This window comes from Hyperolius riggenbachi, chromosome 1, assembly GCF_040937935.1.
Source record: "Hyperolius riggenbachi isolate aHypRig1 chromosome 1, aHypRig1.pri, whole genome shotgun sequence".
NCBI classification, from domain to species: domain Eukaryota; kingdom Metazoa; phylum Chordata; class Amphibia; order Anura; family Hyperoliidae; genus Hyperolius; species Hyperolius riggenbachi.
In genome coordinates this window covers 104350815-104377191 of record NC_090646.1, presented here as the reverse complement: position 1 = coordinate 104377191, position 26377 = coordinate 104350815, and the positions used below count along the sequence as shown (strand labels likewise).

The 26377-nt window shown below is 44.3% G+C and overlaps 1 protein-coding gene across 1 annotated transcript in view; it reads left to right on the top strand.

The window, feature by feature from the left end:
• LOC137545909 (ADP-ribosyl cyclase/cyclic ADP-ribose hydrolase 1-like) overlaps nt 1–26377 on the top strand; it is a 49194-nt gene that overhangs the window by 5010 nt on the left and 17807 nt on the right. The window contains exons 2-3 of the mRNA XM_068267686.1: nt 5141–5270; nt 18998–19133. Coding sequence (XP_068123787.1) covers nt 5141–5270; nt 18998–19133 — 266 coding nt within the window. The remainder of the gene's footprint in view (nt 1–5140; nt 5271–18997; nt 19134–26377) is intronic.

The window sequence follows — 26377 nt, the reverse complement described above, 5'->3', positions numbered from 1 at the left end:
AGTTGCTATCTGGATTTCTCCAAGTAAACCTGTGCGAGGTGGGCAGGGGGGGGTCAAGCTTACCTGTCTGACGTCGTCTTCTTCCTTCCCTCGGCGCCTCCCACGATGCGGTCCACGCGCATCATGTGACTACAAACACTTCCTCCTTCAACCCGGAAGGGGGTAGTGTTTGTAGTCACGTGACCGCCGCTTCAAACGCATTGTGGGAGGCACCGAGGGACGGACCGAAGAAGACGTCAGACAGGTAAGCTTGACACCCCCCGCACAGGTATCTGGGTGAAATCCAGATAGCAACTATCTGGATTCACCCGGATTCGGATTTGAGCATCACTGGTCATCTGCTGCAGAGGAATACAACAGCAATATACTGAATAAGGCTGGGTGCACACAAAACGTAAAATGCTGCGTTTTATGTTTGGTTTCATTTTATGTTGTGTTTACGTTTTTGCTGTTTGCATTTTTTACCGCAGATGCGTTTTACGTGCGTTTTAATGCTTTTGCGGTTCGCATATACAAAACGCATATGCGTTTTGCATGCATTTTTTATGCGTGTTTCTTTTGAGTTTTATACAAATCACTAGGCAGACAAAAGGAGGCGTAAATACATCAAAAAATTTTTATTACAAAAACGTATAGAAAAACGCATGGAAAATGCATACCATTGCGTTTCCATTGACTTTCATTATGTGCGTTTTAGCTGCATTTTTGAAGATTATGCAACAAAACCAGCGTTTTTGAAAATGCACGCATCAGAAACACATATGCGTTTTTTAATGTGCGTTTTTATCCTGCGGCCCATAGACTTCCATTAGCGGCAAAACCGCACCGTTTTCCGCAACGCTAGCGTTTCTGCTATGTGTGCACCTAGCCTCAAAGGGGTGTTTTATTGAGGTTTCAGGCTCGGTGCACACTAATCAGAATTGCATGCGTTTTTCAATAGTGCATTACTAAAAAATGCATGTAATTCTGCTTAGTGTGCACCCAGCCTGAGGCCTCTTTTCCATGGACTGTTGAGCAGTGTGTGCTCAGCAAGCAGTTACCAGGCAGTTGTGAGAGTTTGAGAGGCATTTCACTGCCTATCAACAGTTAGTGGAAAAGAGACCTTAATGAAAACAATTATCAACCGATTCAATAGCCATTAATAATTAACACCAGAAGTTAAACTAGGGATGATCAATGAGCTGAAAGTCATTCCAAAATTGATGCAGAATTATGCACATTTTGTATGCAAACATATACACCATGACAACTTACCAATCAAATTATATACATAATGGCCCTTGTTGTAAATGGATAATCCAAATTAAGCAAGTAAAAGGCAAGTTAATATACTTAAACTCTACTCTACACTTGTTTCTTGCTAAACAGGATGCCTAAGGAATTTTAAAGTCAAGTTACAGTCATTTTGCCAAAGGCAAATGGGACATGACTTTGACATTGATTACCAATCATCTAGTCATTCTGAAGGTGACTGAGTACAGAAGCTACATTCTCACCATCTGAGATGACCTTTAAGGTTATTGTCAAAACTAAGCATTTAGGCCTCCTTTCCACGAACTGTTGATAGGCAGTGAAATGCCTCTCAAACTCTGACAACTGCTCGCTGCTGCCTGGAAACTGATTGCCGAGCACACAGCTCAACAGTTCGTGGAAAGGAGGCCTAATACAGGTGTCCCACAACATAGCTGATGATGACATCACTAAGGCCTCTTTTCCACGGCCTTCTGAGCGGTGTGCTCAGCAAGCAGTTACCAGGCAGCAACAAGCAGTTACCAGGTAGCGGTGAGCAGTTGTGAGAGTTTGAGAGGCATTTGATAGGCAGTGAAATGCCTCTCAAACTCTCACAACTGCTTGCTTCTTCCTCGTAACTGCTTGCTGGGCACACAGTTGAACTGCTTGTGGTAATAAGCCCTAATGGTCTGTCAGGTGAAATCTCTACTGAACAACCACTTTTGTGAGGCACATTTTGTTCCTGCAGCAAGAAGCCTCCTGCTTATTCCCCTCCCTGCTTTGAACAAAATTGGCTGCTCATCAGTAGGGTTGGTCAACAAGATGTAAATAACTCCGAGTTGATGCTGGATTATGCAAATTATGTATGCAGATTAAGTAGCAGCAGTAGAGTATTGCAACGTGTTGGCCATCAGTCGAAGCAGGAAGATTTGAATCAGGTTGATGGCATTCATAGGCTAACTTGCGCCTCTTTTCCACGGACTGTTGATATGCAGTGAAATGCCTCTCAAGCGCTCACAACTGCTAACTGCTGCCTGGTAACTGCTTGTTGCTGCCTGGTAACTGCTTGCTGAGCACACAGCTCAACAGCCTGTGGAAAAGAGGCCTTAAAAGAAAAAGAGTAAGCTTTCGGCTAATAAGCCTTCTTCAGACAAGTTGATGCAAATTTATTCAGCTTTAAAATGGACCAATCGAATCGCTCTAGAGTGGATTCAATCAGGTGTTTTTTTATCCTGCATAATTACTTATATCTCCCTGACCTTACCCACTCATCTGTAGCTCAACAGCATGTCTCTACAGTGATCATTCCTGAAGATGCCAGGTCACACTAACTAAATGTCTTATCTGAAAAAGCTCATGGAAGTGCTTGCCGAAGAAACAGTCTATTGAGACATTTCCCAGACCAGAGACCGCTGGTACAGGAACGGCAGAATCCCGATGAAATGCCGCACGTACCCGTCCCAACCGCCGTACATCAGGATCATGGGCCATCTACTCTGCTGTCTCTATGATGGCAGAGTCATGTGAGCAGGTCAGAAGCCGCTTTCATTGGCTCCTAACCTTGTCTTTCAATGTAAGCCAATGGGAGCGGCTTACATTAAAAGACAGGGCCAGGAGCCAATGAAATCGGCTCCTGACCGGCTCACATGGCTCTGCTGTCATAGAGACAGGCAGAGCCAGTGAGATGCAGGGATTAAGCAGCGGGAGCGACGGAAACAGCGGATGCGTGCAGCGGCGGATAATTGAAATCTACGCCCTGCTAACCAGGAGCCCACCAAAACAGGGAGTAGATTTCTATTAGCTCGGTCCTTAAATGGTTGAAGTAACATTATACTCAAATGTCATTTATAGTCTAAAGCAAGAAAGGAAACCTGAGATGGATTGAAAAGAAAAAAATATATACATATCTTGGGCTTCCTCCACCCCCCCTTCAGGCTGATCCGTTCCTCGCTGTCTCCCAGGGCCACTTCCATCCCCCGCAACTACATCAATGAAGTCACCCTTAGCCGCACATGCATGGCCGGCTGCACGCGCACTAGTCGTGCTCCGAAAGCTCATGTCCCTGGGAGAGCAATGGGGGAGCATTCACGGCCAGGCTGCTCCAACTAGAGGGGACTGGAGGATTTACTGGCCCGCATAGCAGAGGATCAAGGCGGCGAGGGAGTGATCAGCATAAAGGGGGTTGGAGGAAGCCCCAGGTATGTCTACATTTTTTTTCTTCTTCCATCCCAGGTACATTTTAATCGCAGCATAAAAGTAACAGCTAAAACCATCTGACTATTTTTCAAAGTCTAAGGCCTCTTTTCCACAGGCAGTGGAACTGTTTGCTCAGTAAGCAGTTGCCAGGTAGCAATGAGCAGTTGCCAGTCAGCAGTGAGCAGTTGCCAGGCAGCAGTGAGCAGTTGTGAGAGTTTGAGAGGCGTTTCACTGCCTATCAACTGCCCGTGGTAAAGAGGCCTTAGGCCTCTTTTCCACAGACTGTTGAGTTGTGTGCTCAGCAAGCAGTTACCAGCGAACACTAAGAACTCAGCGCAGGAGACTTGGAATAGGAATTACGGCTATAGTAGCGCACAGAGTGTAACTTCGCCGCCGCAGTCAGAAGACTGAGCTGAAGTTACATTTAAAACACTTTAATTCGGCTTCCAGCTATAGCTGGAAGCCGAATTACATCATTCCCCACTATCCATGGCAGGCTGGAGGGGGAATAGTAATTACCACTCCTGGGACTTGTGCGGCAGCTGAATCTTGCGCCCAAGTCTCCCAACGCCGATTCATCTCGTACTCGTTACCAGGCAGCATTGAGCAGTTATCAGGCAGCAACAATCAGTTATCAGGCAGCAGCAAGCAGTTGTGACTTAGGCCTCTTTTCCACGGACTGTTGATAGGCAGTGAAATGCCTCTCAAACTCTCACAACTGCTTGCTGCTGCCTGGTAACTGCTCACTGCAGCCTGGTAAATGCTTGCTGAGCACACAGTCCAACAGTCCGTGGAAAAGAGGCCTAAAAGAGGAACTCCAGTGAAATAATGTAATAAAAAAGAGCTTTATTTTTACAATAGTTATGTATAAATGATTTAGTCAGTGTTTGCCCATTGTAAAAGCTTTCATCTCCCTGATTTACATTCTGACATTGATCACATGGTGGTGACATTTTTACTGCTGACAGGTGATGTCACTGGAAGTAGCTGCTGCTTGTTTTTTTGGCAGTTTGAAACAGCTGTAAACAGTAATAATACAACTTGATAGTATCTGTCCCCTCCACTCACACACACCATTCAGACTCTCACTGCAGTGAGTAATGGAGATCCAGGCTGGAGGGATCCCTCTCAGACTTATCTTGCCAAAAAGGAATGGAAACTTCCTAATGAAAAAGGTAATAAAAGGTTAAAAAGTAAAGCTTAAAATAAAATGTACCATACTTGATGCAAAGTTACTGCGTATTTACAGCTGTATATGCTCCACGGTACTGTCCCCTACTCAAATGCTAAGACAGCTTGTCAATCTTAAAAGTAACACGTTTCATGTTGTGATGTTTAACGTTCTATGTAGATGTTGCCTCTGTTGCAATTGTACTGCATATAGATCTTACCTCTCCCCACCGTGTGAGGTAATCTTCACCTACTGTCTTGGCAAAGCAGGGTGTCCATGGTTCCTACCCTCAGCTGATCTAGTGACGTCAGGCAATAATGTATAGATCATTTGGGTGTGATAAGTAGTGATAAAGTTATTGACAAATGAATGAGCGCTGAATTGTGAACATTTCTCTGGTCCATAAGGGGAAAACAATCTGTAGTGGTCAAGTGGTTTATGTTTTAGAGGAAAAAAATATTTTGAGTATAATCCCACTTTAATCTGATATCATGCTAGTCTGACTGGGCAACCTGGCCAACCAGCTTATTTTTCTTTCTGAAGTGAGAAGGACTGCAATGGAATATGGCAAGAACTGTCAGATGCTGTATTTAAGAAAGACCCGTGCAACATCACCGAAGCAGATTACCAGAAATTAGCAGAGGTGGCCGGACAGACCATACCATGTGATAAGGTAACCTTCTTTTTTAACTCATTGTATTATCAGGGAATTTAGATTTTAGTGCATATGAAATAAAACAACCATAGCTAACAATTAATAAATTGAATATTTATTAATACTATACTTATCTTTAATTTGGTATGAACAAAATATAGAAAGAGCCCCAAACACACAAGGCTTTCACTGCTCTACCTGAACAGCAACTTTCTTCACTAATCTCTAAAGCCTAGCCTCATGTGCGCTGGGCCCTTTTCCCTCTTATCCTATCTCCCAGCTCTCCTCTTCCTTCATCCCTGCTCTAACAACTACTTTATCACACTCTGGGCCCTATGCAATTACCAAACTCGCCAGCGCTAAGTGCTGGCGAGTTCTTCAACTAGGCGTCAGCAAGGTCGCCTAATGCAATTGCATTTAACACCCCCCAGGGCGGAAAATAACTCACTTGGGCAATATAATCACCCAGCAAGTTCCTTTCCCCCCATGCAATTGCATTTTGCACCCCCCGGGAAGCGATGCTTCCCGCCAAACATTGATGTTAACCTTTCATCTGCTCTGAGCAGGCGAAAAGACCTATCGCCTGTGTCTGCGGGCTGTTTTTGGCATCTGGGAGCCTCCTTTACTAAGGAAACCCCAGATGCCACTGATTTAAATAGGTAAAGGAGTCAGTTTTGACTCCTTACCTATTTAAAATGTAACAAAAAAACATACCTCCATCGTTCCGGCTCGCCGCATGTCCCACGCCGCTCCTCCACTCATCTCTGTCTCTGTGAGTATTCTTGGAGCCCGGCAAAGCATCTTTGAGTCTCCCGCCGGGGCTCCCCATTCGTCCACTAGGTGGCCCAATGAGAATCATCCTGATTCTCATTGGTCCAATTAGAATCAGGATGATTCTTATTGGGCCACCTAGTGGATGAATGGGGATCCCCGGTGGGAGACTCAAAGATGCTTTGCCGGGCTCCAAGAATACTCACAGAGATTGAGGAAGAATGAGCGGAGGAGCGGCGTGGGACATGCAGCGAGACGGAACGATTGAGGTATGTTTTTTCAGAATTTCCCTGGAGACGACGGGCAAGAGCCTTGCGACGATGCGCTGGCTCTTGCGACGATGCGCTGGCTCTTGCGACGATGTGCGCGCATCTCCTGGGGAGCGAGGCTGCAGTGGTGTTGTGCTGAAAGACAGCTCCCCAGCACTAATGCCTCGCTCCACATCGCTGGCCACACAGGAGCATCGCTCAGCAAATACGTAGTATTCGCCTGAGTTATGCTCCTTTACGCAAGGACATCGCTCAGGTGAAACTGGCAATTGAATTTGCTGGTAAATCCTGAGCGATGTGAGGAGATAAGAAGCTCACATGTTTTCAGCTTCTTATCTCCTCGAATTGCATATGGCCCTCTATATTCACAGTACATGTCATTAACATCCTACTGAAGGACTTTTGTCTATGGCAAATAACTTTGGGTTCCTTAACATAGGAGACTATAGTCAGTCCACACTACTGTGGCATCACATAGTATGGAGTATATGGCTTACATAATGTGTGTCAGTGATAAGATTGCAGCTTCATGTAAAACGTACCGTAGTTTTGTTGCGGAAAAGTTTTATATTGGACCCCCTCAGTATTCTACACATAGAAGTTGATATGTACTGTGGTAGGTGTGGTGGAGAGGTGTAAGAAGGGGATAGGGAACAGTTTGTTAATGATTACCACTATCCAAAGCATATAGAGATTAGAGAAGTGATCATTAGCAGCATAACACCATTGAAGGACTAATGCTGCAGTTGAGGGAGGGCCCCCTAGTGGGGGTTCCAAGGACCCCGGCACATTTGCAACATCTGCATCCCCTATTGATTTACCCCTGATCATCCCCATGCAAAGTATCAGATCAGCCCAGGTGACTTCAGAGCAAAATATTGAATCAACACTCATCTCTACTAGGGAATTAGCAGCATGAAACTACATGGCATTACCTAGATGGCGCCATCTTGTGCCTGTTTCATAAACTGCAACTTCCAAATAAATTACGTTTTGTTTCCAGCACAGTAATTCAAAGCTCCTTATAGAGTCCTATGTACTAAATAAGCAGATGCAAGTAACCCTAATTGTAGGGTTGCAGATTCTTTTCCACTCACAATGCATTTTAAAGACAAAGTCAACAATCAAAAACTACTTAAATGTATTTTTTGTAGATGTATTAAATGCAAACTAAAAGCAAAGCCTGCGTGTAAGGGTGCCTATACACAATTCTTTACAAACAAAACAAAAAAAATTCAGCCAGCGAAATCTGATTTTTCTGCTTGATTGAATAATTTGAGAAATCAAACAAATATACCATACATACATATAATCAATTTTTCCAAAAATATCAAACAAATTGTCCAATAAAAAATTTTGTTTTTTATTTTTCTATTTGATGTTTCCAACACATTCAATCAGAAAAAAATGAAAAATTTATAGTTTTTTTTTTTTTCAATTTCTTATACAGTAGATCATTTTTTATAATAATAAATACAATAAAATCCATAGATTTTCTAGGTTTTTTTTTATCGTGTATGACCCGGCTACACGGTACACCCATGGAGTACTTGCATTTAGCTTATGGTTGACTATTGTCCTTTCCTTTTATCTTGCAGCTCCCCTTCCCATTAAATAGGGCAGATCTACAGTTCATGTGAGCTACTTATGGACTGTTTTTTCTGAACATATGCGCATATGATATAACATTCTGAATACGCTGGCTTAATATGCTATTTTTGAAGTTGATGATACACATTAACTGTTGTAGTATAAGGCCCATAGGCCATGTACTTTGTTGGATTGGAAAATTCTATCAGCAGTATTTTTCCAAAAAGCTAGGAAGTTGGAAGTTATATGCACAGGATGCTTTGCTTAATGGCTGCTACTACATTTTGAGCTTGTGAAAAGCGAAAGTTCATGTCTTGTTTGAAGGACTATATATATATCTGGGCCTTTCAAAAAGACCTTAAAGTAGACTCAAACTAAAAATACAAGATTTCAGAAATAAAATCGATTTTCTAAATTATAATAATAAATAGCAGCCTTTTTTCAGCTGCATGATGACAAATATAAAATATTTTACATTTATTGGAGAAACCCCTCCCTTCCTTTCATATTGCCGGCAAATAATCCGGCAAACTGGTGGAGTAGATGGTGTCCAGCAAAGGTGGAATTGCTAATGGCTGCCACCTGTATAACCCCAGTTATGAAAAGAGAAGGGTGAAAAGCATGCACTGAAATGCTCATAGGCTTGAAGGAGTGTTTATTTATATTTGTATGTGTCAGAGTGGTGCAACTAAATATTTTGAATTAAAAAAATGTCTGGTTTGGGTCCGCTTTAAGCCCTAAGAATCTACTGGATTGCGACACCTATTGAGGCCTGTAGTGTTGTATTCTGATCGGATTTAATACATCTTCCCCTTTTTTTGGAACTCTCTTTTTTTGATATACAACTCTATGCACAGAGCTTAAAAATCACAATGCACTATATGAACGGTGCTGCTATATGGGTCTGCAGACTGAGGAAAATCCCAATACATGCTTTGGTGCATGAGTGTTCAGAATTAAGCAGCGTTTAATCAATCTATAGTCCGTAATTAGTTCTTTACAATATTATAGGTTAAGGGATTAATAGTCAGTATTATGTTATATCAATCTATATGAATGCAGTGGCTAGCCCTCATATCCTATGTGCTATATTGATCCTGGGCCATTTAGTATTAAGACTGTTATATAGTCAGCATGTATGATCATCAGTGATCATATTGGTCTTTAAAAACTTTTTTTTACTAACCTCTGTGAGGGCTGGAACCCACAGGAGCGCTTTTGGCAGCGTTTTGGCAGCACTGCGATACGCTAGCAGTTTGCCAAAACGCTGGGCTAATGTTAATGGATGGGGCAACTTCCACAGGAGCGTTTGCGTTTCTCAGAAACGCAAACGCAGGACCTGCAGCATTTTGGGAGCGTTAGCGCTTCAATGTAAAGTATTGAAACACTAGCAGAAACGCTCAGCAAAACCTAAACTGAGCGGTTTTGCTAGCGTTTTGCGGTTAAGCACACTGTAACAAAATGAAAAATAATTCACAGGACCAATCAGGATAAAAACGCAAAACGCAAAACGCTAGGCACCCGCTGGGGAAAAAAATACAATGTTGCAAAACACGACCAAAAACGCGCATGAATCCGCTTGCAAACCGCTCAGACAAAACGCTAGCGTTTGCGTTTGCGGTTTTCAGTGGGTTCCAGGCCTGAGTGTATATTTTTTTCCAACAGTCAGCCTTTTGATTAGTGGTGGGCAATTTATGCCCTGAGGCTGAATTACCTCACATAATACTATTTGTGTAATCCTATTATTGGCCAAAATGATCTTGTTATATGGTATTGATGTTTATACTGTATGATGATCATTTATACAATTTTTCTACGATCCTGGTATGAGTTGGAATTTTTCAGCTTCTGAACTTTTGTCTAAGCCAGCTCTCTCATACTTAAGCTTTTATGGGATCGTTTTAAAGTGATCATTGTATCATCTAATCAGTTTTATCAGGGTGGTAGGTGGGGTGTCTGTTAGCAGTGCAGCACAGTGAACTGTTTTGCTTGAGTACATATTTTTATAATGTAAAATTATGTCCTTTTGAGAAATTTTCAATAAATGTATAACATTTTCTAGTGAATCCAATTGTGAAGTTGCAGTGCGCAGCTTATGCTGGTTTTGTGCTCGGTGGTGTGTTTATCGAATTGAACTATTTTCCAGTGCTAGCACCTGCAACTCGACGTGCAATATAAATTATCTTTCTTCTCTTTTTTTGTTTTGAAAATAACACTAACCTCCCCTCGTGCAGCAGAAGCAAATTGCCAATCCTCCAAGAGCTGCCTTCTATACTTCCTGTAGCTCCCTGCGGCTTTCTGGCGTCCTCTGTGTACGGGTCTCGGCATGTCAGTTGACCTGATGCGGGTCACATGACATGCCAGGACCCATACATGGATGCAGGGAAGCCGCTGGAAGCTGCACAAGTGTAAAAGGCGGCACCTGGAGGTAGGCTAAGTCACTTTTGCTGTGCCTAAACCCTGTACATTGCAAAAGTTCAGCCCCCGTTATCCACCTGTGGCATGCCGGTTAATTGAGACTTCCGGAAGCCTGAGTTTGGGGTCTTGCTGTATTTTGTTGCAAGATGCAATATGCAGTTTTGACAGCGCTCCTCGAAATTCAATAACAGTTCATCATACAGCATCCACCTCGGAGATCAGGTGTGTTTAGCGCTTGGGTCACAAATATCAGGCCAGTTTTCCATCCAAAAGTATCAAAGGGATATTTGTGACCCAAGCGTTATTGAATTTCGAGGAGCGCTGTCAAAAGTGCATATTCCATCAACACAAGACTGAAACCCTCAGATAGCGAACACTCAGATAGTTGAAAAAAACATGGTATTAATAGTCCTTGTGATGCAGCCGGACAGTGGCTAATTGGTTGGCGCAGTTTGTGTTATTAGTAATATTTTATTGCAAGAGTAGAGGGAGAAATATTTCTAAAGAAAAAAAATCTGAGAAAAAAAACATTTTAATGACATGAAATTTTAATTTACACATTTTTAAGACAGGCGGGTTATTAGCATGACCGGCCTTTGACCTGAGCGACGGAAGCGGTTGCTCAGGACGCCGGCTTCCTTGGGGGTGCATGTGCATTCATCTACTCTGGACTGGCCCTGGCCGCATTTCTACCTGGCTGCGAGCTCTGAGTCCGTCTGTGACTGTTGCAAGTAGCTCCACCTCTGCGCCCTCCCTGTCCCACTAAGGGTGATGGGGGCGAAGACTCCAGGAACCTGCTGCTGCCTCTTTCGGAGCGTGTGTGAGCCCTGAGTGTCAGTAGTGCTGCCCCTCGCTCGCAGGCAATGTATGATTGGATGGCCTGCTTCAGTGGGGCTGCTCTGCCTCAAATCAGAGACTTGTCACTTCTGAGTCCTGACCGTCTTTTGTCCCCAGCTACACTGCGGACAAGTCAAGCAGAGAAGTAAGGTTTCCCAACTGCCTCCCGTGAAAGGGGGGGGGGGCAGTTAGGGGTGCCTATATATACACTAAAGGGGGATCTGCTGGTGCCTATATACACTATTTATCTGCCTAGCCTATATACACTAAAAGGGGATCTGCCTATATACACTAAAGCAAGGGGGGGGGGGGGGGGATCTGCCTTGACCGGGCAGGGCCCATACAGGACGGACCTACCATTTACCTGAAATAAAGCCATGACACCCAATTGGAGTTTAAAGGCCACAGCTTTAATACAGATTTAAGATAATACAATCTAGAAAAACAATTAAATCAATCATGCATTAAGCAATAATAATAAGAATAACTTGTGTAAACCGTGCTCTGACAGGTCCCGTGACAATGCCTTTCATCTTCGTGAATGTCACAGTACCAACCACCGGCTTGCGCTAAAACCTTGTGCCACTGACCCGCGCCAGTGACACCCATTAAACTTTGCGCCACTGAACCTTGCCAGTGACGCCCATGGTGCCATTAACCAGTCGATGACCCACCCTAGAGCCACCTAGTTTAATGACCCAGAAACCATTGTGCCTCCATGGCACCCATATATCATAACCAGCACTATGCACTCTTAGCATAAAATGCCTTACTCCGTTCGCCAAGCGCGGTGTGTACTTCTGGTTTCGATGTCGTCCAGGCCGGCATTGTCACGGACCCGCCTCTTGCTGTGACGAATCTGTTAGGATACAACAAGGGTAGCATAGTTAGGGTATGTTCCCAACACCCATGTGGCCACTTGCGGGATTCTGACAAGCGGTGCACAGGGAGGGTGGGTGGGAGTTTCTTGTATCCTATTTGGGCAGAAAGAGAGAGCAGCTCTCCTGCTCTTGCTTATAATGCCTGGGGGAAGGTACCCCTTCAGGCACTCCACCTTTAATTCACACCTGAGCCAAATTGTGCCTGTTCAGTCCATCCCAGGGGCCCGCCCAGTCATGCCCCTTTCGTTCCAGCTGTGCCTGAACTCTCGTGTTACTTGACCGGGCAGGGCCCATACAGGACGGACCTACCATTTACCTGAAATAAAGCCATGACACCCAATTGGAGTTTAAAGGCCACAGCTTTAATACAGATTTAAGATAATACAATCTAGAAAAACAATTAAATCAATCATGCATTAAGCAATAATAATAAGAATAACTTGTGTAAACCGTGCTCTGACAGGTCCCGTGACAATGCCTTTCATCTTCGTGAATGTCACAGTACCAACCACCGGCTTGCGCTAAAACCTTGTGCCACTGACCCGCGCCAGTGACACCCATTAAACTTTGCGCCACTGAACCTTGCCAGTGACGCCCATGGTGCCATTAACCAGTCGATGACCCACCCTAGAGCCACCTAGTTTAATGACCCAGAAACCATTGTGCCTCCATGGCACCCATATATCATAACCAGCACTATGCACTCTTAGCATAAAATGCCTTACTCCGTTCGCCAAGCGCGGTGTGTACTTCTGGTTTCGATGTCGTCCAGGCCGGCATTGTCACGGACCCGCCACGGCATTCGGGCTTGCCGCTTCAAGGACGAATGCCCGCCCTCAAACAGAGCGCGGCTTCTAGGGCTTCTCCTAACCCAGACAGAAAATCTCATTACCCAGAACGCTCAGGTGAACCCCATCATTTTGAAAATGCCCCTCCTGACTCTCTAGCAATCTGTGACGGATGGCTATGCCCCCCTTTTGTGCTATAAATTTCAAAATTTAAGATTCTTTCCGGGGAGGTGGGCGCCAGTTAGATCTCGGGATCATTTCGGACCATATAATGGTTGCCCGTGGGAGCTCCTGACTAGCTTGTCTAAAAGTTATTTTATATCCAGCATCAGGAGATGCATTGGCTTTGTCCCTACTTTGTTTCCCCCTATGTGTCTTATGACTATATCTGGCTACTCCCTAACCCTGGCTAGATATGTCAGGTTTTTTTTTTTTTTTTTTTTTTTGGCCTAGTCCTTCCACCTTTGCCCCTGGGAACCTAAACCAGTGTACCTCCAAGTCCCCTCTTACCTGCCCCGGCCACTGTCCCCTTCCCATGATCCGAGACGGGGACAAAACAACGGCATGTGTTACTTACCTAGAATGTAAAGAGACTATATCTACACCAAACGAGCATGTATTAACGCTACCACTAGATTTTTTTTTTTTTTTTTTTAAATATATATCTGTATATACATATGCACACATACCTGCAGCTAGTGCTCTGCCAAGTGTTTGGGGCTGTTGTCGCCCTGCGCTTTTGGCTAAATGGCCTCATTCCTTCGTACACCTTTACTTGCGGCTACTGTTCCGCCAAGCATGGGAGTAGGACTGTCCAATGGGCATCGGAGTCTCCCCCCCCAAACGCCCTTTCCTGCGGCTAGTGGTCAGCCAGGTTAGGCTGCGTACAGAACGTCGACAAACTTGCAATGTGCCTCGGCCCTAGCCCTCCACCTGCAGCTAGTGCTCTGCCAGGTGTGGGCGAACATAGTGCGGCAACCAAATTTGTGACGCGACGCGGCCCCAATCCCACATTTTCCAGCAGCTACCACTCTGCCAGGTGTGGATGAACGTAAGTTTGGTTTTTCTTACCGCTATATGGTTCAATGCATATAACCAACTATACCGGTCCTTCGTGTAACGTTTAAATGACCCTGAGTCGGTAAATACTTCATATGCGTAATGTAATATCCCCTTTACATAGAGGGGCTGTTGTAATTGTGCCCGTTGATGCGATGGTCATTTTGTAGCATCTAACGCATTTATACTGCACTAAGACATTACCGTGAGCACAATGCCCGGTTTTGTTTTGAATATTGAGAATTCTACATAAGATGGGCCATCATGGCATTGTTTCATCGTTGCATTAGTTTCTGAAATATTTTCTGAGGGAAGGTCACTGATCAATATAGGAGGGGGAAAAAAAGGGGGGGGGGCAAAATACAGGGGGAGGGGGGGGGCTTATGAAGATCCCAAATCAGTGATTAATGTTTATACTGTATTCACTGTATACCCTGGGTATATAATTTACCAAAATTATAATTTAGTAATGAGTGTATATAAGACATATATTCTATGATGCAATCCTCATTGCATTTTTTTTTTTTTTTTTTTTTTTTTTTTATTATTATTATTATTTATTTATTTATATTTATTTATGTATTTTTTGGCAATCCAATATAATGTATACCCTGCAATGACCAGCAGTTATTCTAGATGTGTCATATGATGCAGTCCTCTTATGGGTAAATTTGCTCATTTTAAGTGTAGGTTTAACTGCATGCTGGAGGGTGCCTTACTAGGACCATACCATGAAGGTATATTAGGTAAACTTTACACCCGTATTTATACACCCACGATACATACACGTATAAACCTACATATGAGGACATACACCCACATAAGCTCCTGTACATTTAACTAAATTCCATATATATATATATATATATATATATATATATATATATATATATATATATATATATATATATATATATATCTATATCTATATATATATATATATATATCTATCCCAACACATGTACATCCACACACATACGTCTACCCAAACACCCACATACGTATACCCTTACGCATACCTCGGCACTGCGCAATCCGCTGGTGCTTCACCAACCCAACAAACAAGCAAGTAACAAGTAAATACCTACCTACCTACCCCCACACATACACCATATGTGTGTGTGTGTGAGTATATACCTACCCCACTATACATGCGTGCAATTTATTATTATTATATGTTATTATAACCAACATCCCTAATCAGCAATTAATGTTTATACTATATTTAACATATAATCTGGGTATATTGGTAATGTAGCAATATCTTATGTAGTAAGGAGTGTATATAAGACATATATTCTATGATGTGATGCTCATTGCATTTGTTGACAATCCTATATAATTTATACCACGCAATATTCAGCGGTTATAATGGATGTAGCATATGATGCAGTATCCTTAGGGGTAATTCTGCTCCTCCTAAGTGTAAGTTTAAGTGCATGCTGAGGAATGACTGAAACCCCCCGCCTTACAAGGGCTGTAACACGAAGGTATAGAAATTACACTTTGTACAGAACATATAAGGTACCCTACAATACCATCGAGTATGTAAGTAGGGTATGCGCAGTGTAATATACACACTATATATATATAGATATATATACATGTCTACACACATACATATATATATACACATACATACGTACGTACGTACGTACGTACGTACGTACGTACGTACATACATACATATATACACATACACACATATTACACCATACACACGCACACACATGTACATACACATATACAAATACCTACATACATACATATACGCATACAAATACGTATTATATATACATGCATTACATACATACATCCATACACATACATCTACACAAATGCACCCATGTGTATACAGTTAAGCATACATACCACAGTGCCGTATAAATAAATAAATACCTACATCCACACCCCACACCACACATGTACATATATACATGCATGCACCCACCTACACGTGCATATGCACCCTGGAACATGCATACACATACATTACATACGTGTATCATTCCTTTTGAGGTCTGGTAGTTGTCCTCCAGCCTACTATATCCTAGCACTTATGGTAAAACAATAGCAATAGCAAGTTTAATTAAGAGCTCCTCTCATTCCTGTACAGCTCCCTTTGGCAGGACTACCCCTCTGCCTACAGGCTCTATGCAGATAGCTTATATCACTGCTGTGGAGAAACTTAAAGCAGCAGTTTTATGTCTTTGGCTGAATTTTAATACAAGTTACTACTTATCAAAGGTAATCTCACTCTAAGTATCATAATATCTGTCAGCTATTTTCCCCCACTGAGTTAAATTATCCTAGTCAGATTTATTTGGCAGCCTGCTTCTGGGTCAGGCTGGAATCTAGTCAGCTTTGTTCTCTGGGGTGACAGACTTTATTACTCTTCCAGCTATAGAAGTGATCATTGCTCCAGGACAATATAGTCTGCCATGAGTTTGTTTGGCTTTGATCAAAGGGATGTGCTAATTCTCTTCACTGAGTCCCACCTAAACAGCATTGATCTCTGATCTGCTCTTCTATTGTGAAATCACCATTGCAGACCAATTACTTGAAACAGTTGTGTAGGAGTTGACCAAATGTGCAATACTACCAGGGTGGGTAAATATGAAAATTTGCAGAGTATTGAAAAAACCTGCTTACAAGATATCCCCCTTCACTATTACAGACTGTACAACTGGAGGAATGCTACTTATCATACTTTTGTACTAAGCCCTAACCAGAAAGGGGGGGGGGGGGTCACCACACTAAGACCCCACCCTGTGCTAACAAGGGACTTCTGATGCAGAAGCTGCTCGTCTCAAAAAAGGGATGGGGGCGGGGGAGGGGCGGCTGCACTAAGACCCCACCCTGTGCTAACAAAGGATTTCTGATACCAAACTGCTCTTCTGTCTATTAAGACTGGAGCAATGGCGATATGCAGGCCATTCCCTAGTTCAGCTCACATCCCTTTAACTGAAAACTTTGCACAGTGCACTACTATGGGGACAACTGATTAGTTAAAACGCATCAATTTTTTACCGCGTTCGGTATGCATGAGACCTAAACCTTTGTATGTAATCTTTCCTGTACTACAGATAAGGTAGCCATACACTGTACCAATATTTTTCAATTACACCCTTCAGCAGTCCATAACCTTTGATCAATTGTGAATTGAATTGGGTTTAAGTATGGATCACAATTACTATCACAAGTACAAAGAAAGGCAGACTGTGCAGTGCGTGGCCTGCTCCACTAGCTAGCTCAGTAGGAATGTGCAGGCCAGATTGGAACCTGCAGCTTCCTGTAAGTAACTATTCTTCTTGGTTTATTAATCGCCATATATTCCGTAGCGTCGCGATTCGCAGAGTAAATATCAAATATGCGTATGCCTTCATGCTGCAAAGGAATAACATGAAACTTACCTATCCTGCAGTTAGGTTGCTTGGTAATAAAGGGCTTGTCCTGGTTTCTTACATATTCTAAAGAATAGCTAACCAGTTACTTACCTAGGACACTGTTTCCATTTGTATTGATGGCTGTTCTATATGAAAGCTATTACTTTACTAGCCTTTGCTGGGCTTTGATTTATCTGTCTCCTCAGCCTCTATTTATGAACCTGGGCATATTATAAACCCCTGTAAGCCACTCCATCCCTGTGTCTCTTCTGTGCTGGAACGCTTCTTCCTTTCCCTATTTCTGGCTAATGACTGCTTTAATGTGATTGTAAGGCAAAGTAGGTGAGGCATAGAAGTAATTCATTAGCCAGTAATTAGCAACACTCTGCTTAAAAACTTTTCTGTATCCCAAATAAATGCTAACCATTGTTCTGTGTAAAGCAACTGATTACTTCACCTACCATGTGGCTTTGTTCTGATCAGCAAGGACATTAGCTGCCCCTCCCCCATTAGTTCACCCATCTTTAGCAGCCTCCCTGCTGCTTTTATTCTTCAATGCCTGACATGGTACAGAGTAAAAAGCTAGCTAAATGATAGATCACATACAGTAGAATCTCCTTGTAGTAAACTCCGTTATGAAAGCACCGGCATATGGGGAAATCAGTCCGCAGGACCTGGCCATGCGGCCGGAGGAATATACAATGCATAGCTGATTTTGGTACAGCAACTCCAGATATGGTAGCTAATTGGGAAGGATCTTTGAAGTTTAACACAAAGGGATTCTACTGTAGTAAGAAAATAACAAACACTTACCAGCCCTTGATCCTGCGAGAATGAAGAGGTTCCTGTATCCTAGAAGAGTTTCTTGTATCCTATTTGGGCAGAAAGAGAGAGCAGCTCTCCTGCTCTTGCTTATAATGCCTGGGGGAAGGTACCCCTTCAGGCACTCCACCTTTAATTCACACCTGAGCCAAATTGTGCCTGTTCAGTCCATCCCAGGGGCCCGCCCAGTCATGCCCCTTTCGTTCCAGCTGTGCCTGAACTCTCGGGTTACTATATATACTAAAGCAAGGGGGGATCTGCCTATATACACTAAAGGATGGGGGGATCTGCCTATATAGACTAAAGGAGGGGGGATATGTCTATATAGACTATCTGCCTAGCCAATATACACTAAAAGGGGGATCTGCCTATATACACTAAAGAGCGGGATCTTGATAGTACTTTTTCACCAACTCTGAGGTACTTTTTCAATTGTAAAATGCTGGAAAGTTTTTTTTTTAAAGCAAAGATAAAAATGATCTCCTAGGAGATAACACAGGAGAAAAGGTGAATTGCATATGGGCCTGTGTGTGCATGTGTGTGTGTGCGGAAAAAGGATGAATGGGGGGGGGACCAAAATCTGGTTTTGCTCAGGGCGCTGTGAAAACTAAGGCTTGCCCTGGTTATTAGATGTTCACTGATAGGAAGAACTGACAATTTATTTTGAAAAAAAAAGAAGCAATGCTGCCTTGTTTTATGTTCTGCAATGAGTGTACTGTGGGCATTCAGCTGGTGACTAATTGGGGAATGCATATGGTAAGGCCCCCTGATCTCATACCCCAGAGGTTCTCATACCTTCTGTACCCACATTCCTACATATTAGTCGTTTTTATTAGTAACGTTTAAGTAGTGTTTATTATTAAAGTGTATGGAAGGTAGATCATTTTTCACAAACACTGAATTTTATTTTATGTTTTATTGAAGACTCTACTGTGGAGCAGAACAGATGACCTGGTTCATCGCTACACAAAAGCCACTGGAAATTTTGTGACCCTTGAGGACACGTTTCTTGGCTTCTTGTTCAATGGGCTCACATGGTGTGGCAGGCCCAATCAGCCAGGTAAACGTATAACCTTTAAATGAGGAAAAAGCATTTGTATATACTGATCATCCTAAAATGCCCTGCTTTTATCATACACCCAAAATGCACAAAGACCCTGTTCATCCCTCCGTGAGGTCCATTGTGGCAGGCATTGAGGGTATACAAACTAATTAAGTATACAGACTTTTTTTTTACAACCATAGGTGTGACGGACATTACGGAAAGTCGTGCGCAATCGCCAACGATTTTCGTATGGTCCAGCCATTACTGTCAGTGCTGTGTAAATGTACAAAAAATGTCTTTCCTTTCTCTTGTGAAGGGAAGCAATCCCCTCACCCACATCCTGTGTCAGGAAAGAATAACATGCCTGGCTACCCCCTGCCGAGAAGCCATTTGGCTACACCGCTCATCTTCCCCCAAAAGAAAAACCAGCTCGAACCAGTAAGATAAGGAGATTCCCTCCAAGCCCATAGCTTCAAACAAAGAGAACATTTACTTTATTATTAATTCAAAATAGGTTTGGCACAGCAAGACAAAAATTACATTTCCTGATACCTAGCAATCCGTTCTATCAGTCACCTAAATTGAAATTTTCTAGCTATCAGGGATCTGTAAGGAAACCCCTTTATCCGGCCTGCGTAGAGCGAATGTGACAGACTAGGCATGTATAGAACAAAGATATGAAGGAGGCACTCCACTGGTGAATTAAACTTGCGTTTAATAAAGTAGCTTAACACGACATGTTTCAGGGTTTCCCCTTTCCTCAGGTGTATAAGCACCCTTCAGAACACAGCACATACATATACATCTCAAAGCACCACACCCATCTTCAAGACCCCACCCACTTGGTCACATGACCATTAGGTCCAGTGATAGTCCAAATTAACCCTTTCGGGTAAGTCCATCATTCCTTACTGGGCACTACACTCACGGTGTCTACCCACTAAACACACCTAGTAAACATAGTTTAAGCAAACATTTTGCAATCCAAACATGGATATACATAGAATACATACAGCTTAGCCACTACAGTTTTGAACTCACTGCTACAGGGATACGTTTGCTCCCTCTCTCCACCACCCACCAACCGATGACATGGCATCAAAGCCTAGAGGAGAGAGAATGACAGTGTTAATTATAGAAAACATTTTAAACTAAACATATCATTTAACCCTCGAGGGGTTATACAATCAAGTTTTCTCATCCATTTAGCTTCTCTTTGTAGCAATAACCTGTCTCTATCCCCTCCTCTACTCAGTGGTGGTACATGATCTAGGACCATCCACCTGAGCTGTGACACCCCATGTCTTGAGGTAAAAAAATGTCTGCCTACCGGGGTGTGACTCTCAGGTTTAGATGGATCATATCCTCTAATTGAGCCCCTGTGTTCTTGTATTCTAGTTTTAACCTCTCTAGTTGTTTTTCCGACATACATCAATCCGCAGGGACACTTCAGTGCATAGACTACAAAACAACTATTACACGTATACATCGACCGGATCCCGATAGCAAACGTATCCCTGGGGCAGTGAGTTCAAAACTGTAGTGGCTAAGCTGTATGTATTCTATGTATATCCATGTTTGGATTGCAAAATGTTTGCTTAAACTATGTTTACTAGGTGTGTTTAGTGGGTAGACACCGTGAGTGTAGTGCCCAGTAAGGAATGATGGATTTACCCGAAAGGGTTAATTTGGACTATCACTGGACTCCATGGTCATGTGACCAAGTGGGTGGGGTCTTGAAGATGGGTGTGGTGCTTTGAGATGTATATGTATGTGCTGTGTTCTGAAGGGTGCTTATACACCTGAGGAAAGGGGAAACCCTGAAACATGTCGTGTTAAGCTACTTTATTAAACGCAAGTTTAATTCACCAGTGGAGTGCCTCCTTCATATCTTTGTTCTGGAAATCGGTTGTGGAAGTGGTGACCCACAGAGAGATTGTGCACCGGTGGACCAGGCTGTTAGACCTGGGAGTGGGGTTGTCTGGGAACCTTCGTTGTTGGACTAGGCATGTATAGCCTTGTTTGATACAGGGTCGCAAGCTGCTTATGAATATAGTCTCGGATTTGCGATGCGCCAATCTGGGGCGGAGTCACACAGATTATTAATAATCAGTACATTTCTTGCTCTGAGTCTGGGGGACGGCAACCTGCTGATTAGGAGGTAAACCCGCCTTAAACACACCTACTTTCCAGGTAGTGACAGCCCCAAGACGCAGGTCCTATAAAAGTGGGGCGGGACCAAACCTGCCCAGTTCTCCAAATTTCATCGACCAGGAAAGTCCAGGCATGCGTTCCAAGGAGAACCGCCGCATGCCGTGTGTTCAAAGGACTCTTAACCTGAATGCCTACATTTAAACTGGACTCTGTTTCTTCATTCTTCAAATGGACTGCTCAGCATAACTAAGTAAGAACCTTCTGATTTTATTCCCTTTTATTTTTAAGCTTTGTGTGTATATGTTAATTGGTGTATATAACTGTATGTAATGCATTTTTGTCATTAAACGTTTTAAAAATCGTTTAGCGGTTATGACCTGTTGCTGAACATACACAATCGTACCTATTCTCCTGAACTCGCTAACCTGGGTTTAATAGAAGTATACCTTTATAGCCCGCATGCCAGAACCCGGCCCAGATATAACGAGCTGACCCAGGTTCCTGCATACTGCTAGGGGTTACTAAAGCGTTCTCCAAGTCCTAGTATAATTACTAGGGATGGGACGAATCCACAATTTCTTCGAATCCGGATCCGAATCTAAAAAGGTTCTCGAATATCTCGAACCTTTCGAATCCCGAATCTAACGAATCCTGCACATAAGAATTGTGCGATCCATGGAATAGTTGCCCGCACTATAGGTAGCTAGGTAAAGGTGTCTTCAGTATAGCTAGCAAGGTATAGGGGCCTTCACTATAGGTTGCAAGGTATAGTGGCCTTCAGTATAGGCAGCAGGGTATAGTGGCCTTCATTATAGGCAGCCGGGTATAGTGGCCTTCAGTATAGGCAGCAGGGTATAGGGGTTTTCAGTATAGGCAGCAGGGTATAGGGGCCTTCAGTATAGGTAGCAGAGTATAGGGGGCTTCAGTATAGGCAGCAGGGTATAGGGGCCTTCAGTATAGGCAGCAGGGTATAGGGGCCTTCAGTATAGGTAGCAGGGTATAGGGGGCTTCAGTATAGGTAGCAGGGTATAGGGGCCTTCAGTATAGGCAGCAGGGTATAGGGGCCTTCAGTATAGGTAGCAGAGTATAGGGGCCTTCAGTATAGGTAGCAGGGTATAGGGGCCTTCAGTATAGGTAGCAGGGTATAGGGGCCTTCAGTATAGGTAGCAGGCTATGAGGGTGCTTCAGTATAGGTAACAGGCTATGGGGGGCTTCAGTATAGGTAGCAGGCTATGGGGGTGCTTCAGTATAGGTAACAGGCTATGGGGGGCTTCAGTATAGGTAGCAGGCTATGGGGGTGCTTCAGTATAGGTAACAGGCTATGGGGGGCTTCAGTATAGGTAGCAGGCTATGGGGGTGCTTCAGTATAGGTAACAGGCTATGGGGGGCTTCAGTATAGGTAGCAGGCTATGGGGGGCTTCAGTATAGGTAGCAGGCTATGGGGGGGCTTCAGTATAGGTAGCAGGCTATGGGGGGGCTTCTGTATAGGTAGCAGGCTATGGGGGGCTTCAGTATAGGTAGCAGGCTATGGGGGGCTTCAGTATAGGTAGCAGGCTATGGGGGGCTTCAGTATGGGGGGCTTCAGCATAGTTAGCAGGCTATGGGGGGCTTTAGTATAGGTAGCAGGCTATGGGGGGCTTCAGTATGGGGGGCTTCAGTATAGTTAGCAGGCTATGGGGGCTTTAGTATAGGTAACAGGCTATGGGGGCTTCAGTATAGGTAGCAGGCTATGGGGGGCTTCAGTATAGGTAGCAGGCTATGGGGGGGCTTCAGTATAGGTAGCAGGCTATGGGGGGGCTTCAGTATAGATAGCAGGCTATGGGGGGGCTTCAGTATAGGTAGCAGGCTATGGGGGGGCTTCAGTATAGGTAGCAGGCTATGGGGGGCTTCAGTATAGGTAGCAGGCTATGGGGGGCTTCAGTATAGGTAGCAGGCTATGGGGGGGCTTTAGTATAGGTAGCAGGCTATGGGGGGCTTCAGTATGGGGGGCTTCAGTATAGTTAGCAGGCTATGGGGGCTTTATTATAGGTAACAGGCTATGGGGGCTTCAGTATAGGTAGCAGGCTATGGGGGGCTTCAGTATAGGTAGCAGGCTATGGGGGGCTTCAGTATGGGGGGCTTCAGCATAGTTAGCAGGCTATGGGGGGGGGTTTAGTATAGGTAGCAGGCTATGGGGGGCTTCAGTATAGATAGCAGGCTATGGGGGGGCTTCAGTATAGGTAGCAGGCTATGGGGGGCTTTAGTATAGGTAGCAGGCTATGGGGGGGCTTCAGTATAGGTAGCAGGCTATGGGGGGCTTCAGTATAGGTAGCAGGCTATGGGGGGCTTCAGTATAGGTAGCAGGCTATGGGGGGCTTCAGTATGGGGGGCTTCAGCATAGTTAGCAGGCTATGGGGGGCTTTAGTATAGGTAGCAGGCTATGGGGGGCTTCAGTATGGGGGGCTTCAGTATAGTTAGCAGGCTATGGGGCTTTAGTATAGGTAACAGGCTATGGGGGCTTCAGTATAGGTAGCAGGCTATGGGGGGCTTCAGTATAGGTAGCAGGCTATGGGGGTGCTTCAGTATAGGTAACAGGCTATGGGGTGCTTCAGTATAGGTAGCAGGCTATGGGGGGGCTTCAGTATAGGTAGCAGGCTATGGGGGGCTTCAGTATAGATAGCAGGCTATGGGGGGGCTTCAGTATAGGTAGCAGGCTATGGGGGGCTTCAGTATAGGTAGCAGGCTATGGGGGGCTTCAGTATAGGTAGCAGGCTATGGGGGGCTTCAGTATGGGGGGCTTCAGCATAGTTAGCAGGCTATGGGGGGGCTTTAGTATAGGTAGCAGGCTATGGGGGGCTTCAGTATGGGGGGCTTCAGTATAGTTAGCAGGCTATGGGGGCTTTATTATAGGTAACAGGCTATGGGGGCTTCAGTATAGGTAGCAGGCTATGGGGGGCTTCAGTATAGGTAGCAGGCTATGGGGGGCTTCAGCATAGTTAGCAGGCTATGGGGGGGGGGGGGGTTAGTATAGGTAGCAGGCTATGGGGGGCTTCAGTATAGATAGCAGGCTATGGGGGCTTTAGTATAGGTAGCAGGCTATGGGGGCTTTAGTATAGGTAGCAGGCTATGGGGGGCTTTAGTATAGATAGCAGGCTATGGGAGGCTTCAGTATAGATAGCAGGCTATGGGGGGCTTCGTATGGGGGCTTCAGTATAGATAGCAGGCTTTGGGGGCTTCTTATGGGTGGCACATATCCTCCTCCCTCCCCCCGCAGCCTCCTCCCTCCACTTGTCCCCCTGCATACATAAGGAGAAGCAGCCTCTCACCTCCAGCATCAGCGTGGAGCCCGGAGCGGCAGACCTCTCCCTTCACTTCCTGGTTCCCCCTAGTGGCCACCTGACCGGCTCTTACTGATGACGCGTAGTAAGAGCCGGTCACTAGGGGGAATAAGGAAGTGTGCAGGAGTTCTGCCGCTCCGGGCTCCACGCTGGAGGTGAGAGGCTGCTTCCTCTTATTTATGCGGCGGGCGAGCGGAGGCGGCTGTGGGGAGCGGGAGGAGGACAATTGTGAGCGGGGGAAGCGGCGGATGCGCGGCGATGCAGCGTCGGGATTCGGCGGATTCGGCGAACAGAAAATGGCGTCGGGATTCGAGTCCACGAATCTCGAATATTTCCTAATATTCGAGGGATTCGTGGATTTGCCGGATTCGTCGTCCCACCCCTAATAATTACAGTAGCGGGCTGTGTAACTCGCTTGGTGGCAGATCTTTGAATTGTATGTGTGTGGTGAATCCATTAGTGGCAGAACGCTCCCTCCATTAGTCAGTTCATCAAATTGCGAACGCGGGTTACCCTTCGTGATGAACAAATGACCGTGTGAGAGGATTTCTGACGCTGATCGATTTACCCCATCCGCAGACCGGCCTTGCGGTCTGTGACAATAGGCACACAATACGAGAGCTTATTATTGATTTATTATTGATTTATAAAGCACCAACCTACTGTATTCCATGGGACCTATGTGATGGATTCCACCCAAATTTGAGATGTTCTAACAAACTACATGTGGCAAGAAGTTTATTGGTGGGAGTCTTTTCACGACACTTCTTTATACACATGCAATTTCTCATCCCTTATTTTTTTAACTACAATCTCCAAGATGGATTAGAACACCTTATCTGCATGAACAAGTATTTACTGATTGAATACTCATTGGTCTACACCAGTGTTTTTCAAACCTGTCCTCGTGACTTCCCAACGGTGCATGTTTTGCAGGCAGCCTCACCTATGCACAGGTGGAGTAATTAGTGTCTCAGCTACATGGAATCCACCTAGCTGAGGCACTCATTTTCCCACCTGTGCATAGGGGAGGTTACCTGCAAAACATGCACCGTTGGAGAGTAACAAGGAAAGGTTGGAAAAACACTGGTGTACACTATGCTCTGCTGAAGGGGACCCGCTGTGGCCCCGAAATAATTCTCAGATTTTCTTGTGTTGAATGTTGATATATTGAATCAATATATACTTCTTTATGAAGATAATGGTGTGCTAACCGATCTTGGACTTTCTGGACTGTGATTGATGGTGTGGCTTGCCACCTTGGTCATGCATTCAGGACACCGAGTGAGGTGTGCCATTATACCCTACCTTCTTTTCATTTTGTTAAATAAAGATGATGGATTTCAAGCAGCACAAGATCAATTTATTTTAGATGTTTCAATATTATTGGGAATGAGCCCCGGATAGAGAAAAGGGAGCTTTAATGTAGCGATCCACACTTGAGCACACCACTACGCTCAGGATAATACCAGGTTTCTGTATAGGAGGATCGCTTTAGACAAAATTAAGCCAAACCAGTAGTTTGCTTCCAGATTTGCCAGTGTGCACACTGTGTTTGCAGCTGATCCTCTCTATGCCAGTCATCAGTCAGGTGCCGGGTTGTATCTGGTCGGAACAGATACCTCAAAATTAAAACATTCAAAAGATGCTTTGTAAAGGCCTGACGAAGGGTTAACTACCCGAAACGGACTAGTGTCGTTGCCTGAACTAATATTCCTGAAATACTTTATTTCATCAAACAAAGCACACAGTGTCTACAATCTGCTCAATCTGTTGACCTTCTATATC